The following is a 16,277-nucleotide window of genomic DNA, read 5'->3' as shown; positions in this document are numbered from 1 at the left end:
TTTGTATTACCTGGCAGTGAGACTGACTCTGAATATTTTGTTGTGGAAAGTCTTTTGAGAAAAGAAGCAGTAAATGGAGAGCCATTATCTTCACATGTGTGTTACACTGACCTATTTCTCCATCAGAGTATTAATAATAAATACCCAAGGCTGAAAATTAATAACCATATTCCTTTTTTGCTTCTTGTAGACAAAGCCTTGAAATTCTTTCTAGCATGATGATGGCTCTCAAGCTGCATCCTGACAGATGGGTACTTCTCGAGCTGTCACAAGGCCTATGGAGAAAATCCAGTCAATATGTGCCGTAAGTTGTCAATGAACAATTGTCATTCTTCTGAACCATGCTACACGGTAAGGCACAGTCTCTTCAGTGTTGCAGTATTTCCTGGCAGTGTGGGATGCAAAGTGTGCAGGAAACACGGTCACACTGTGGTTTTGCACTGGAGCTCAGGTTGCCGCTTATGAATATGCATGATGAGGCTGGTGCTCTTGCCTCTTGAATTTACTTGAGCTTAACTTAACCCCCACATACCCATCTCCTGCCTATCACTTGAAGACGTCCCTTCAGGAGGTTTGAAAAAGTGAGTTGTTTCTCCCATCGTGGAGCATTTTATGTTGTTTTTATCTTAAAGATGCTGACACATTGCACCCTGCTTTATTTTTATTCACTGTGAGTCATTTGCTAGTTTTATTTTATAAATAATATTTTCTACTTCTTACTTAGCAGCAGATGAAAAAGTTCGAGGGAACATGCTCTGGAACAGAGGGAAAGCGCTCGAGTCTGCGTCTGTGCAGTGGCCCCATTGCTGGAGTGCCAGATAGAGCAGCGCTGCCATAGGAAATGAACAGATGGCCAGTGGGCCCTGCAAAGCAGTCTGTAGAGTGGCTTTTCTTTGTTTCGGAAGTGACAGTTGTTCTGCCTTTGCTGTGAACTCTTTGTATTTCTGAGAATGCAGAAAACAAACTGGAAAGTGTTTCCTGCGATTCAAAATACAGGTCACTGGATCTAAAGGGCACTTGGGCAGTTGGGAGCTCACACACACCTACTTGCTAATGTTTGTTACGTGTTGTCTGCATGTGAGGAAATGGGGGAGGGGAGAGGCAGCGCTCCAGGAAGCCACGTGGTGAGCAGCATGCGCTGGGAAATGCCAGCAAGCGTGGCTCCCTGATTTGGCATATAGACTCCACTCCTGTTTGATGTACTTCACCAAGCAGACAGGGTCTACAGGGCTGTATTCCCTGGACAAGCAGGAATGAGTGGGGAATTGGGCAAATGTAGGTTGCTATGCAGTTGTTTTGCTGTTGATATGGGAGCAATGCCAGGCGGCAGTTAACTCCTGGGAACATTTTCATTATTCTATGGAGGTCCCAACCTTTGCATGAAAGAGCCAGTGCTAATGTTTGCCTCAGTTCACAACAGTCAGGGAGCAAATGTGCCTTCCAGACACGCTGTTCTTGTTTCTCTGCTGGCTGAAAACCTCTTCCTGAGATCTGCTTCTCACGGAACGGGGGTTGTCCTACATTACCAGGTTCTGAAGAACTGCCTGTTGTGGGTGTGCTTTGCATGTTAGCTATTCTTTTCCTGTGTAGCAGTCATGTTTGGAAGATTGCTCAGCACTGGTTGTTTTGCCTTTACACTTCATGATTTAAGAGCTGATGATTTTGCCTCGTCGTTAACTGGTGAAATAATGGGGTCAAAATGAGGGTAACAGGATTTAAAACTCCACTTTGACTGCAGTCTTTCCTCTGAAAAATGGTGAGGAAAAAAAACGAAAGGGAGGAAAGGAGGGGAGTAGGGAGAAGGGAAGGAAGGGAGGAAATAAGAAGGGAAGGACAAAGGTCTGTTTGCGGAAAAGTCTCAAGTGGGAGACATTACTGACTGAGATTAAGTTTGAGCTAAATTTGGTTAGTATGCTCATCCCATGATGACTTGTTTGATTCAGCAAACATCTTTTTTTTTTTTTTTTTTTTTTTTTTTTGATAGGCAGAGTGGACACAGAGAGAGAGAGACAGAGAGAAAGGTCTTCCTTTGCTGTTGGTTCACCCTCCAATGGAAGCCGTGGCCGGCGCGTTGTGGCTGGCACACCACGCTGATCCGAAGGCAGAAGCCAGGTGCTTTATCCTGGTCTCCCATGGGGTGCAGGGCCCAAGCACTTGGGCCATCCTCCACTGCACTCCCGGGCCATAGCAGAGAGCTGGCCTGGAAGAGGGGCAACCCGGACAGAATCCGGTGCCCCGACCGGGACTAGAACCCGGTGTGCCGGCGCCGCAAGACAGAGGATTAGCCTGTTGAGCCGCAGTGCTGATTCAGCAAACATCTTTAAAGAGTGTATTGCATATGAGGCATAGGAGCAAAAGAGCACTTTGTCTACCATTTAAATATAGACTCTTTAGATCTATTCCCTAAAAGGAAATACATTTTTTCATTTATTCACCTCATATTCTGTCTCCATTTCCACTGCAAAAATTCAAGTACGTGTGACTTTACGGACACCAACCTGTTTGACAAGTTTGTGGGTCATGTGTTCCCCATGCGCAAGTACCTTTACTGTCTTTACTCTGTTCAGCTTTCCTGGCCTACACAACGTAATCAAAGGTCTTGGAAGCATATTATGTGTTACACTCCCAAAAGTTTGCTTTTCAGTGCAGTCTTTACACCCCTCCATCCTAGGCCAGGTTTGCTTCCACAGTACCTTTCTCATGAACTCCAACTATTGTGCATTTACCTGTCTCCTCTACAGCCTGTGAGCAAACTGGAAGGGCAGACCCTGGGCCTTGTTTGTCTTTGAAGTGAAGGCAACAAAGTCAAACTTTTAATAAATATTTGTAGAATGAAATAAACGTTGCCCAAAACAGCTTTGTTTATATATTCTGACCTTTGGCCTTCTATTTTTAAGGGATTGGGCTTTAATAGTTCATAGATTTGTTGGTCAAAGTTTACATGTATTTATAACTTTAACAGATGTAGCCAGATTGCTTTTCAAAAATGCTAAAGCAACTCTTTTTCCCACATCTCCACCAGTATTAGGTTTTTTTTTTCTTTTTTTCTTTTTTTGACAGAGTGGATAGTGAGAGAGAGAGACAGACAGAAAGGTCTTCCTTTTTGCCATTGGTTCACCCTCCAATGGCCGCTGTGGCCAGCACATCTCATGATCCGAAGCCAGGAGCCAGGTGCTTCTCCTGGTCTCCCATGCGGGTGCAGGGCCCAAAGACTTGGGCCATCCTCCACTGCCTTCCCAGGCCATAGCAGAGAACTGTCCTGGAAGAGGGGCAACCAGGATAGAATCCGGTGCCCCAACCGGGACTAGAACCCGGTGTGCCGGTGCCGCAAGGCGGAGGATTAGCCTGTTAAGCCACGGCGCCGGCCGAAGTATTAGGTTTTATTGATCTTTTAAATGTTTGCCATTAAGTAATATCCCATTGTTTAATTTTTATTTTCCTGGCTATTAATATATTTGAATATTTTTATCTGTGTTTGTTGGTTTAGATTTGCTGTTCTGTGAATTAACTTTTTGTATGCTTTGGCAATTTTAACATGTAAAAGTTTGTATTTATACATATAAACAAACATAGGCCTTTTTACCTAAAAATTTTAATTCTAGGTATATATCTTACAAGAATACTTAATATATATGAAGAAAAATAAATGCATAAGTATCTCATTAGAGCGTTGTTTGTTATAACAAGAAATAAAATTAAATAAAAAGAAAGTTATTTAATGAATTATAGTGCTTTTTCAATGTAGAATCGAATGAGGAGTTTAAAAGCCTGGTAAATAAATAGGTACTACATAAAGGATTTCAGCAGACTAAGTTGTAGAATATGTACTGCATAATCCTGTCCCAAATTCTGCATTCATTTATGCACATTGTGGAATAAATTGACTTGCTTTTTGTCTTTAGAAACGATCAGAAGTTATTATTTGTTTTGTTGCAACAAACAAACAGCAACTGTAAAAGCTAGGTCAAATTTAAAAATTGCACTGAATTCTTGTCACAGGAGTTATAAATTACTTTAGGTCCATTTTTCTTGACTGTCACAAAATACCTGAGACAGCTAACTTATAAAGAGAAAAAGGTTATTTTGCTCACTGTTTTGGAGATTCAAAGCCCAAATCATGTGGTACAGGCTTTAGCTCTGGTGAGGTACTCTTGGCAAGAGGAGGTATTCCATGATGAGCCAGGAGGCAGAGACAGTGGGCAGGGCCCAAGTTCAGGGTTTTTCAACAGCCCTCTCAGAACTCAAGAGGTCACTCAAGAACTCCCATTGAGAGCACATCCCCAGAGAACTAAGGACCTCCCACCAGGCCTCATCTCCTAAAGGTTCCACCGCCTCCCAACAGCTCTCCCCTGGAGACCCAGCCTTTAACATGGGAGTCCTTAGGAAATGGTCAACATCTAAACCGTAGCTACAGGAAAGAAAGAAAAATATTGAGACACTACCCAGTGAGTATTGGTCCCTACGTGTTCAATTAGTTCAATTTATTATCTGTCATTCCTGTATTAACTACAGGTTATGACTTTCTATAGTACTAAAAACATTTTTGGAAATTATGATATCAATAGCCAAAGATAGTTTACACTTCATATAGGTAAACACCAAGTTTGTAATAAAAGTGTTTGGTAGAGTCCTTATCTGTCCCTACAGATCTCCTCTGTTGAGTTCCCTAATTTCCAAAATAACTTGTTACAAACATTGAGTCAGGAAATAAGTTCTTTGTGTTGTTCTGTGGATCATTAACATTCTTTAACCAGTAGCTTTCTTATCAGCTTATAGAAAATAGCTGAATAAAATCAAAAGTAGGTCAAATGATTTGTTTTTTTTAGGTAATAAAGTTTATTTCAAGTTAAAGGAAGATACACCTTTCTTATATGCATGTATGTATATATATAATTTTTTCCTTGTTAAAAGGTTATTTAACTATGCAGCTTCAACAGTTTGGACATGTAGGTGTAGCTCTGCAAACATTTTTATGTGTATAAACTCATGGAAATGGGAACTAGATGGATGCACATCTTAACAGGATTATATGTAGGGAGTGGGAATGCAAAAGCGAGGAGGAGTTGTGAGGGAGTTCATTTTATTCTGAATACTTCTGTAATGTTTACATTTAAAAACCAGAATATTTCTATTTTTGATTCCTACCTTGTTAAAAAACAAAAAGTAGAAATAACTAAATGTTGGCAGGTTAGTATTTTAGGTAGCTACGGAAAACTACACAAGCAGTTTTGGAGAAGGTGGGTCCCTTTTAATTGTTGAATAGTTTTCTGGAGAGTCACATGATCTGTTTAGAAAAGAAATTGTTATCAAAGGCACCACATATAGGGTAATACTTTTAAATCTGAAATACTACATTGTTGGTAAGATTTCTCTAGTATCTCAACTCCTGCCCCTCATTAGCATGGTAAAACGCAACCGAGAATGAGTTCGTCTCATGTCTTCCCTGTTCTGCACCAGGTCTCTCCAGGCTGCCTTCCTTTTTTTCCCCTAACCATCCTATCCCATTCCTAATAGTAAGTATCCCATCGATTTACCATTCTTTCCAAACATTAACTCCAAATGAAGCATTTCACTGGGATTATTACCATTTCATTATTCCAGGCTGGACCTTCAGAAGTCTGAGAAAGCTGACCTTGACTGTCTTGCTCACAGTTATCTCCCAGAATGCAGCATGCTGTTACTGTTAGCATGCAGTAAACATTTTGGGAATGGATGAGTAAATGAATGAATGATGGTCTACGAAAAGTAGATGGGGATGCATATGACAGGGAAACAGGAGAGAAGGTGGGCAGCCTAGAGGGACCAGTGCACTGTGCCATAGAGTTGGAATAAAACTCATGTATGTCATCTTCCCCAGAGACCTCATTAGCCTGGGAGCAGACAGGGAAGACATGAAGATGAGCTCATTCAAGGTCACACATTTGCCAGGCCAATGAGGGAGGGAAATGAAATCGAGATACTAGAGAAGTGGTTGAAGAGATGGATTGTGGGAGCCCAGTTAAAGAGACTGGACAGGAGGAGGCTTACAGGGAAAGAATACAGATTGAACTCATGGGCGAAAGTCCTGTTGGAAAGTGTGTGAAGAGTAGCTAAATCAAAGCTGGAAGAGGAAGGAGTTATGACTGGGAAGAAAAACTTGCACTGTGTCATTCGTGAAACTCTGCCACGTGATAATGGTGTGGCTGAGGTGAACAGAGGGATCCTTCAATTTGAGAGGTCAAAAAAGCGAGATGCCTCCAGGACACTGGGTAAATATCACCATGTAGATGTTTTAGGTGCAAAGTTAGTCTGTGTTCTGGGAAGGAAGAATAGTTTTCAGTGACAGGAGGAACTGTTACCTCGTAGACCACATCGGTGAGGAGAATGGAAGGGGAAAAGGGAATTAAATGTATAGAAGTGTAAATAAGTGAAGTTAATATGACATAGTGGTGTTTACTGGTACCTTAGATTGAAGAGAAGAGTTCAACGAGAACTGAATTCTGAAAGATAGTGAATATTTTGTAAATTCTGTTGCCTAAAATAAGCAGAATATGAAATAAAAATTCCAGCAAGTTCAAATACATGTTTCATTAGATGAGATTACCTTAAAATAAAAACTGAAATAATATTAAAACTTTCGGAGCCTCTCAGAAGACCTACGGTCTCAAAGGGGCTCTGTTTTAGAAGATCGCAGTAGTTTGTCAATTCCAGCCCTGGTCAGGCATTCCTAGAATGCCTTAGAGTGGTTGTAGTTTCACGGGGATTCCACTTTCAGAACATGAACAGGTCCTGACCAAAAAAAGCTCTTGAAGGTTTTCTCTACTTGCTTAGTATGTACTTCAGGATAATGATAGAAATACAGGAATGTCATTTCTGGGATTTTGACTGCAGGTGAACTTGGACCTTAATATAAAGAAAGCTACTGTTCCCTTTCTCTAGAAAGTGAAATAAAAAATAACCCTCTTGTCTGAGTTTCTGAGTTCTTTGATTCAGTGTGACACAATGTATTGCACTTTACAGGCAGGATTCAAGTCCTTCCCATACAAAGAGCTGTACCTGAAGATCTGGGACAGGCACCTCCATGAAACACTGTAATACTACTGGCAGGGCTGCTCCCGACACCACCAATTAGCACAGTGCTAACTGCAGGCAGAAAGCTGAGAGCAACAATGCCGGGTGGGCTTAGCAAAGAAGGCCTCCCAGGCATTGCATAAATGCACAAGGGCAGAGAAAGAATTCACACCAGGGAGGGAAATTATTTATGGCATTGCTAGGGTGAAAGGAGATTTCTTCAGATCTCCTGTGCCTCTGTGCTAGTGTTGTGTCATATGGAGTTACCATTCCCATTAAATGATTAAAATGTGCCAGAGGACTTGGAATCCCTTAAGAACACCTGTGTGAAGGGCTGCCACACCTCCAATTATGCTTTTGGCACAAGTGCCATGTCAGATTGGTGTCTGGAAAAGGACTGGAATTTGGAAAACTGCATAATAACTTCTTGCATTGTTTTTGTTCTTTATTTTGTGCAAACTACACGTAACATGCCATTAACAACTTCTTACAACTCAACAAAATGAAAGTCTGTAAGAGTGACTTTCTAGCTAACTGGGTTTGTAGTGGAAATTTCTTACTAGGGAGAGATGGATTTGGTTCGGGGTTTATGCACAAGCCCTTAATGAGCCCATGTCATGCCTTATAGCTAAACTTCAACCATTTTCTCTTCTACAGTTCCATTGACAGAAATTGTATCTCTTCCTCTCTTCTATAAATTGTGTAAGCTCAAAGGGATGTTTTGTACTTTCTTAGTGTCATCTTACAGCATGGGTTGAAGTATCAATAAAACAAGAAACCAAAATCTAGTGCAAAGAGGGAGGGTTTGGGAAGGTATACATCCCTGACTTGTGAAAAGAAGACAGCAGTACCCTTCATTTTCTTATAGAGATCACTTGGCCCCATGAGCTTATTAAAGCAGAAGAAATGAGTTGAGAGTGGGTTAGGGTGTGCGTGGGTGATGTGGTTACTTAGCAACAGGGAAGCTTCCAGCCAATGTTCTGTATTGAACAAAGGAAAACAGAACAGCAGGGAACAAATGAATGGGGAAAAAAATGAAAGAGAGGAAAGCAGATGTGGTGGTGGTGAGAGAAGGCGAAGAGGAAAATGACACATAAAAGAGGGAACAATATGAAAATGGCTGTGGTAGATACTTAAAAACCAGTAAATGATGAATAAAAATAATTGGGGAAAACGAGTAAGTGAATAAATGTACAAATAGCCAAAAGGGTAAGAAAATGTCTACAGTGGACACAGCCAGACAAAGGGTGGTGTAAGATGGCCCAGGGTGGTAAACCCTCTGCTTGAAATTAGAGGGAACCTAGGCAAGGTGCTAAAAACCACGCCAAGCCACACAAGTCTGATTAGGTCACTCAGAAATGATCCAGTAGGCAAGATAACTCCAGGGACATATTTATAGCAGGTGTAAACCCTTCGAATGATCCTAAAGTAACAGATTTTTAGACCATAACATCAGGCATCACCCAAAGGCATCACTCAAAAGGGTAGCCCCAAGATAATTGGATATACCTAGGATTAGGCAAGAAAACATCTTTGTTTCCTCTAAACAGTTTACTCCACCATCATATCACAGAGTAAGTCAATAAACATTCGCTACGGATGGTTGTGTGTTGATTTCCCAGTGCCTTTGTCATGGGGCATGTGTGTCTTCATTTATGTTGCATGGCAAGTAGAGAGCTCATCTTTTTTTTTTTTTTTTGCCAGGCAGAGTCAGACAGAGAGAGAGACACAGAGAGAGTTATAGACAGTGAGAGAGAGACAGAGAAGGTCTTCCTTCCGTTGGTCCACTCCCCTAATGGCCGCCACAGCGGGCGATGTGCTGATCCGAAGCCAGGAGCCGGGTACTTCCTCCCGGTCTCCTATGTGGGTGCAGGGACCCAAGTACTTGGACCATCCTCCACTGCCCTCCCCGGCCACAGCAGAGAGCTGGACTGGAAGAGGAGCAACCGGGACTAGTACCCGGCACCCCAACCTGGACTAGAACCCAGGGTGCCGGCGCTGCAGGTGGAGGATTAGCCTAGTGAGCCACGGCGCCGGCTGAGACCTCATCTCTTAAAAGGGCAACCATACTTCTAGCCCATCCTCCACAGTTTCTGATCATTCACATGTGCAAATGGAAAAATTGTGAGCATTTGCTCAACATAGATACATGGATTTATAAATTATACACATCATTATCAAATGATACAGTTTCATTAGAACATGATAGACATCTTAAGAATGCTGGGATAAAGTTAAATGCACATTTTTAATGTTACTTGAGAATTTTATCTTGTTTATTCATGGAACCTTCACCTCCCCATTTTCACCTTGACTCCCCCACCTAACCATCATCCAAAAGTACCTCCCTCCCACATGGCATAATGCCATCCATCCCTAGGGGCTCGTTAGGTGTTGTAGTAAAGAGGAGTGGAGCACTATTTTCTCCATCCCTGCTCAGCGAAGTCACATCATATTTTACAGAAATGCAGGGGGTTACTTATATTATCACCCCACACAGGTCTATAATTTATTTCTGCTTTTTTGACATAGAATAGGATTGAGTGTTTAAGTTATTCTGTTTTTTAAGTTACCTATTTTTTTTATTTCTAATCAAATGTTGTCAAATAACAGCACACTCTTTTTAGTCTGCTTCCTCAACAAACCCTACTAAAAAGACAATAGAAAGATAAGTGAAAAAAAAAAAAAAAGAAAACTAAGAAAGGCTTAGAGTATCAGTTACATATTACTACATGAAAGCTACTTCAAAACTTAGTGGCTTAAAATAATGACCACTTATTTGTTCTTATTCTTGAGTCAGTAATTTTTGCAAGTCTCTGTTGAGACAACTCCTCTCTGCTCCACATGGTGCCAGCTGGCCTTACTTGATTGAAATCAGATGGCCACTAGTTGGGATTAATGACTAGGATGCCTGGGTTCCCTCCACACAGCCCCTCCAGCAGACTAGTTCAGTCTTAACGTGGTGTCAAGATTCCAAAGAAGGCTAGAGTTGAAGCTGCTGAAGTCTCTTGAGGGCTTTTTCAGAAGTCACAAACCGTCATTTAGCAATAGATGGCTTTTTATTGGTCAAAGCAAGTTATAAGGCCAGCTCAAATTTAAGGAGAAAATAGAGTCCACTTCTTGATAAAAGTGGCTATAAACAATTTTGTGACCATTTTTAAGCCACCAAATTTGGAAAATGTTGTTTTAAGAAGTATAGGTACTTCCAAACATGTATTTAAAGCTGTACTTAAGCATTCCAAAAGTATATCTTTATCTCAAAAAATATGCTTTTGAAACAAGTACATCAAAAGGTGTATTTATAGAAAGTGTGGATGTGATGAAAAGGTGTACACACTACCTCCTCCCCTTATTTCATTTAACCTATTTTGTCATTTAAATTGAATTATATTCTTTACTTTGGCAGGTAGGTGGTAGTCATTTGGTAAGCACATATCCAACTAAATAGGTGTAAATAGCCAAGGATATAAAAGAAATAGACTCTCCACTAGGAAGGGAACGCCCTATCATGCCAAAGCAGAGTTGTCGTGGAAAGTAAAAATGAAAAAAAAAAAAATGCATTTATTTCCAAGATTGAGCATGAGCTCTAAAAATACTACATTATAATTATTCTTCTCTAGTAGATATGAGAGGACATTTTTTTTTATTTTATTTTTTTGACAGGCAGAGTAGACAGTGAGAGAGACAGAGAGAAAGGTCTTCCTTTGCTGTTGGTTCACCCTCCAATGGCCGCTGCTGTTGGCGCGCTGCGGCCAGCGCACCGCACTGATCCAATGGCAGGAGCCAGGTGCCTATCCTGGTCTCCCATGGGGTGCAGGGCCCAAGCACTTGAGCCATCCTCCACTGCACTCCCTGGCCACAGCAGAGAGCTGGCCTGGAAGAGGGGCAGCCGGGACAGAACCGGCGTCCCGACCAGGACTAGAACCCGGTGTGCCAGCGCCGCAAGGCGGAGGATTAGCCTAGTGAGCCGCGGTGCCGGCCGAGAGGACATTTTTTAAAGATTTATTTGATGGTGCCAGCTCTATGGCATAGTGGTTAAACCACCACTTGCAGAGCTGGCATCCCATATGGGCGCCAGTTCAAGTCCCAGCTGCTCCACTTCCGATCCAGCTCTCTGCTATGGCCTGGGAAAACAGTGGAGGATGGCCCAAGTCCTTGGGTCTCTGCACCCAAGTGGGAGACCCAGAAGAATCTCCTGGCTCCTGACTTCAGCACAGCACAGCTCTGGCCGTTGTGGCTAGTTGGGAAGTGAACCAGCAGATGGAAGACCTCTCTCTCTCTCTCTCCCTCCCTCCATCCCTCTCTGCCTCTGCTTCTTTCTCTGTGTAAGTAAATAAATAAATATTTTTAAAAAAGATTTATTTGAAAGGCAGAGTTACAGAGAGAGAGACAGACAGACAGACAGACAGAGACAGAGGAAGAAGCAAAGAGAAAGATATTCCTTTTGCTGGTTCACTCCCAGATGGCCATAATGGCTGGCTGAACCAGACTGAAGCCAGGAGCCAGGAGCTTCTTTCAGGCCTCCCAGGTGGGTGCAGGGACCCAACTACTTGGGCCATCTTCTGCTGCTCATCTAGGTGTATTAGCAGGGAACTGGATTGAAAGTGGAGCAGTGGGGAGTTCTACTAGTGCTCATAGAGGATGCAGTGGCTTTACCTATTATACCACAATGCTGGTCCCCAAGACTATTTTTTTTAGACTCAGTAGATGTCACACCATACAGCATGTTCTATACCAGGTGAACTTTTATCCTTGCTTCTTTCTAGTGGAAACTGCATTTTTTTATCCAGATTTTCAATCTATCCTCATGTACTGGGGTAAATCCTATTAGATTGAGCTATCATGTTAATTTCCCACCCCTTATTAGTAATTGGTTCTGGAACCCAATTTTGAAAGCTATTCTGTGGATGCTGTTATCCTGCTGAGTGTTATTGATGCTGATTTGAAATGGGAGGATTTGTGTGCCATGAATTGTGGACAGATTGAGGACAAAAAGAATACACAGAGGACAGAACAAGAAAACTGAATAATTAGGGATGGAGCTTACACGTATCACTGATTTAGAATTCTTACTATGCTATATAATAAACATTCTGACTCACTAGACATGTTTCACACACGTTTTTATTATTTTTAGTTAAAATGATACTTCTTGTCTGGAGATACTGTTTCTGTGTAGTCTGAGAGGTCCTCAATGCACTCAGCAGACAGTCTAGAGAATGGTTTTACAAGGCCAGTCAATTCTCACACCCTGCTCCCACCAGAAGATCATGAGACACATAGCAGACAGAAATGTGTATGCCTCAGATCAATTACAAAGCCAATTCCAGGAATAGAATGTGAAAGATGGCTGTTGTGTCAGTAAACTATGGAGAATGTTGTATAAATGCATTCTGAGGGTAATAGTCCAAGGCAGGAAGAGCACAACTATAGAATTAATCTATCAGGATGGAATTTATCAATAGTGATGTACTTATAGGAGATTCTGGATTTAATATGCTGGCTGAAGCAGTTGGAAGTTGTTTAAATTATATGTTCTTTTGAGCTTTTCTCAACAGCTCAAGTCAACATTCATATCAGGTAAACCTGAGAAGCTAGAAATTTCTTGTTATAATAGGGGGGAGAATATAAAAGCTTGTAGAGATATGAATGTTGGGCTAGATATTACACATGACCTGCTCACCTATTTTGTAACAGTTTTCTTCTTCAAGATGGAGAAAGTAATGCTCAGAAAGCATTTTCTTCTTTCCTCTCCTCTCCTGTCCTCTCCTCTCCTGTCCTGTCCTCTCCTCTCCTCCCCTCCTCTCCCCTTCCCTCCCCTCCTCTCCTCTCCTAAGCAGAGCCAGACAGTGAGAGAGTTATAGACAGTGAGAGACAGAGAGAAAGGTCTTACTTCCGTTGGTTCACTCCCCTAACGGCCGCCACAGCCAGCGTTGTGCTGATTCGAAGCCAGGAGCCAGGTGCTTCCTCCCGGTCTCCCATGTGAGTGCAGGGACCCAAGTACTTGGGCATCCTCCACTGCCCTCCCGGGCCACAGCAGAGAGCTGGACTGGAAGAGGAACAACCGGGACTAGTATCTGGCGCCCCAACTGGGACAAGAACCCGGGGTGCTGGTGCCACAGGTGGAGGATTAGTTAAGTGAGCCATGGCGCTGGCCAGAAAACATTTTCTATACCAGGAGCTGGGGCATTGCTTAGTGTGGCCAAGTCCCAGCTCCTTAAAAGTCATTTTGGTGGTTCTTCTCCATAACCTGTGGTAACAACACAACGCTGTAAAACGATCCTGATTTCATAGTGATGCTAACAGGGGAAAAGGCATATTGTGGCACCAACTGCTACAGTCAAGGGAAGCATGCTGGCCATAGAAATATCAATAGAGCTGGAATGGTATTCAAAATGATGTAACCCTCAAAAATCTCCAGAAGTGCTCTTTATTAATGGAGTTGCCAAGATAAAAATAGTCAGCTTACTGAGGGTCTAATTTACTTATGCAATGGAAAATACTCCAGGCTTACTGTGTGTAGCTCTGGTGTTATGGTCTCAAACTTAGTTGTTTTGTTGTTAACTTTCTGATACTTGTCTCATGAGCCTTTCCAATTATTTTGCAAGTGCCTAAAAATGACCTATGTTGACTTTGCTTAAAATACTTATGCTGGTCCAGCGTGCTAAACACTAACTGGTGCATTTCAATAGGTTGTGAAACCTTGCAGGATTACTTTCCCCATTTCTGGATCCTAGGATAAATGACCTCGGCAAATGGCAGAATTCTAATACCGACTCTGTGTGACTTATAGAATGGAGGTTAGCATAGTTATCATGGTAAGGCTGACTTAGTGAGAACTCAAAAGCTTAACTTCACAGAAAAATAGTCAATCAAAAAGTATTCTGTTATACTTCAATAAAAATCTTTTTAACTGCATCCCTTGGAAAATCATAGAGATGAGGGCCACTGTGCTTCCTAGCAGATCCCCACTTAATTCTCCACCTGGTCAGTGCCAAAGACGGCTGAGTCCTAGAGAATAGCAGGGAATAACTGTAGGCTAAATTAAGCAGCAACTTGGACTGCAAGTACATATGATCTTTCAAAGGAATCTCCTTATAAAAAACAAATCAGCATATACTGTGGCATTTTGATTGAAGCGTAAACCTGGAGAATTCTTTTTAGTCTTCTTCAAAAAACGGAGAATATAAGAAGTAGTTCAATTTTGTCCAAGAGGGAACAAATATATTTTTATCTAAAACTATATTAATTCTATATTCTCTGCGCTGTGAGTTGTTCTACAGGAATTTGGTTATCTCATCATGCAGGGCTACAGTGAAGATAATATGCTGATGAGCTCTGGAGAGCAGGAAGTGGCTAGTATTTTAGACTGGGACCATGCATGCCAGAAAGTGGAAATAAATCCCATGGTAACTCAATGAAGTTTCTTAGGATCCAGTGTTATGTGACATGCAAGTTTATCCTCTCAAATGTCAAGGACAATTTGTTTCCTACATCTAAAAAAAAGCACTATGATTGATGGTGATCTTTGGATTTTAGAATCAGTATATATCATATTTTCTGTGTCCTTCAGGTCCCTTTCCTGAATAACCTGAAAGGCTGACAGCTTTGAATGGGGTCCAGAGGAAGATTCTCCAGCTGGTCTAAGTTAAAACTTGCCCACTTGGCCCTTAAGATCCAGTGGAACCGATGGTATTCAAAAGTCAAATGAGTTTCAGAGGCAAATGCCGGGTCCACAGAAGAAACACCAAGGTTTACAGGAAAGCTGCACGTTCTTCAGTGCGCAGCCATTCTTCTCTGAAGGAATAGCAGTTGGTTTGCTCCTAGGCCCTGCTAGAAACCAGGTCACTATGCAATATAAGCTGCCTGTCGTCAACTGAGTGTTATCTGATCTACCCAGCTATAGAGTCAGACAGATCCAAGTGGAAATAGTATATAAGTGAGTGCATCTGAGTGGGCTCTGAGAGTTCAAGTTTCACACGCCGATGGCTCATCTTTCTAATTCTCTTACTTGTGCCACCCTGCTACCTTTCCACCAACAACATTTACACATTTGGGAAAAGTTCTCTGTTATCAGTTAACTGATAAATATAAAAAAGAAGAAAGGTCTATCATAGTTTACATGAGCTCTGCACGGTAAGCTGTTCAAGTGGAGAGCTGCAGTCCCACTCAGGTTTACTCAGTCCAACCAGAATGAAGGCACAGAGGGAAAAATCTAGATGGAATAGTTTTGAGTGGTTTATCATCTTCAGTTTTCCCTGGAAAGAGTTAGAGGGCTGACGGGTAGTAACAAATGGCTTGGTCAGATTGTCAATGAAAAAGAGTAAGACCAGAGGTTTGGTGACAGGGAGATTGGGAAGTGTGGGGCTGGGTCTCATTAAGTCAACCCACAGTTTAAAGACATTTGGGTTTCACATAAATGCCACTACATTTGATGTCAACCCAACAGACATTTCCTTTTCCTGTGGACAAAACTTCAATACTTTACCTATAGTTTTAGGCCCCCCCCCTCCATGTGACCCCACGCTCAAGAGAAAGCTGGGCTGGCGCCGCAGCTCAACTAGGCTAATCCTCCACCTGTGGCACCAGCACCCCAGGTTCTAGTCCCGGTTGGGGCGCTGGATTCTGTCCCAGTTGCTCCTCTTCCAGTCCAGCTCTCTGCTGTGGCCCAGGAAGGCAGTGGAGGATGGCCCTAGTGCTTGGGCCCTGCACCTGCATGGGAGGCCAGGAGGAAACACCTGGCTCCTGGCTTCAGATTGGTGCAGCGCGCCCACCGCAGCACGCCAGCCGTAGTGGCCATTTGGGGGGGTAGACCAACGGAAAATAGGAAGACCTCTCTCTCTCTGTCTCTCTCTCTCTCTCTAACTTTGCCTATCTGGCCACCTCTCTACCCTAGCAGGCAAAGCACTGAATCTAGGCAATCATGATGGTTCTGAGTGCTTGACTTGCACAGGGCCACACAACTTACTTTTGTCAGTAAATTATTGAAATCTACTGTTGAGTGAGTTCTGTAAGAGTTTCTTTATCTATTAAAATGAAAATAAAAGATAGTCTGTTCTTCTGCCTCCAGTTGGTTGTATATAAAGATATGTTTCCTGGAACAGCTATAGCCTTCTTAAAACCATGAAAGGTGGCAGGTGTTTGGCCTAGAGATTAAGATGCTCATGCCCAGTTGCAGCTCCTGATACAGATTCTTTTTAGTGCAGACCCCATCACACAGTGGTGAT

The 16,277-nt window shown here is 42.3% G+C and overlaps 2 protein-coding genes across 2 annotated transcripts in view; both read left to right on the top strand.

Annotated features, from left to right (window-relative positions):
* The window catches only part of MCM9 (minichromosome maintenance 9 homologous recombination repair factor), a 216,631-nt gene extending 216,377 nt beyond the window's left edge, over positions 1-254 (top strand). Inside the window, exon 14 of the mRNA XM_062186673.1 lies at positions 191-254. Within this exon, the coding sequence (XP_062042657.1) occupies positions 191-219 (29 nt within the window). The 3' untranslated portion in view covers positions 220-254. The remainder of the gene's footprint in view (positions 1-190) is intronic.
* Positions 225-16,277, top strand: part of CEP85L (centrosomal protein 85 like) — a 228,405-nt gene continuing 212,352 nt past the window's right edge. Inside the window, exon 1 of the mRNA XM_062186677.1 lies at positions 225-304. Coding sequence (XP_062042661.1) covers positions 298-304 — 7 coding nt within the window. The 5' untranslated portion in view covers positions 225-297. The remainder of the gene's footprint in view (positions 305-16,277) is intronic.

Source organism: Lepus europaeus, chromosome 3 (assembly GCF_033115175.1).
Source record: "Lepus europaeus isolate LE1 chromosome 3, mLepTim1.pri, whole genome shotgun sequence".
NCBI lineage: Eukaryota > Metazoa > Chordata > Mammalia > Lagomorpha > Leporidae > Lepus > Lepus europaeus.
Note: the sequence above shows the minus strand (reverse complement) of the source record. Positions and strands in the feature narration are given on the sequence as shown.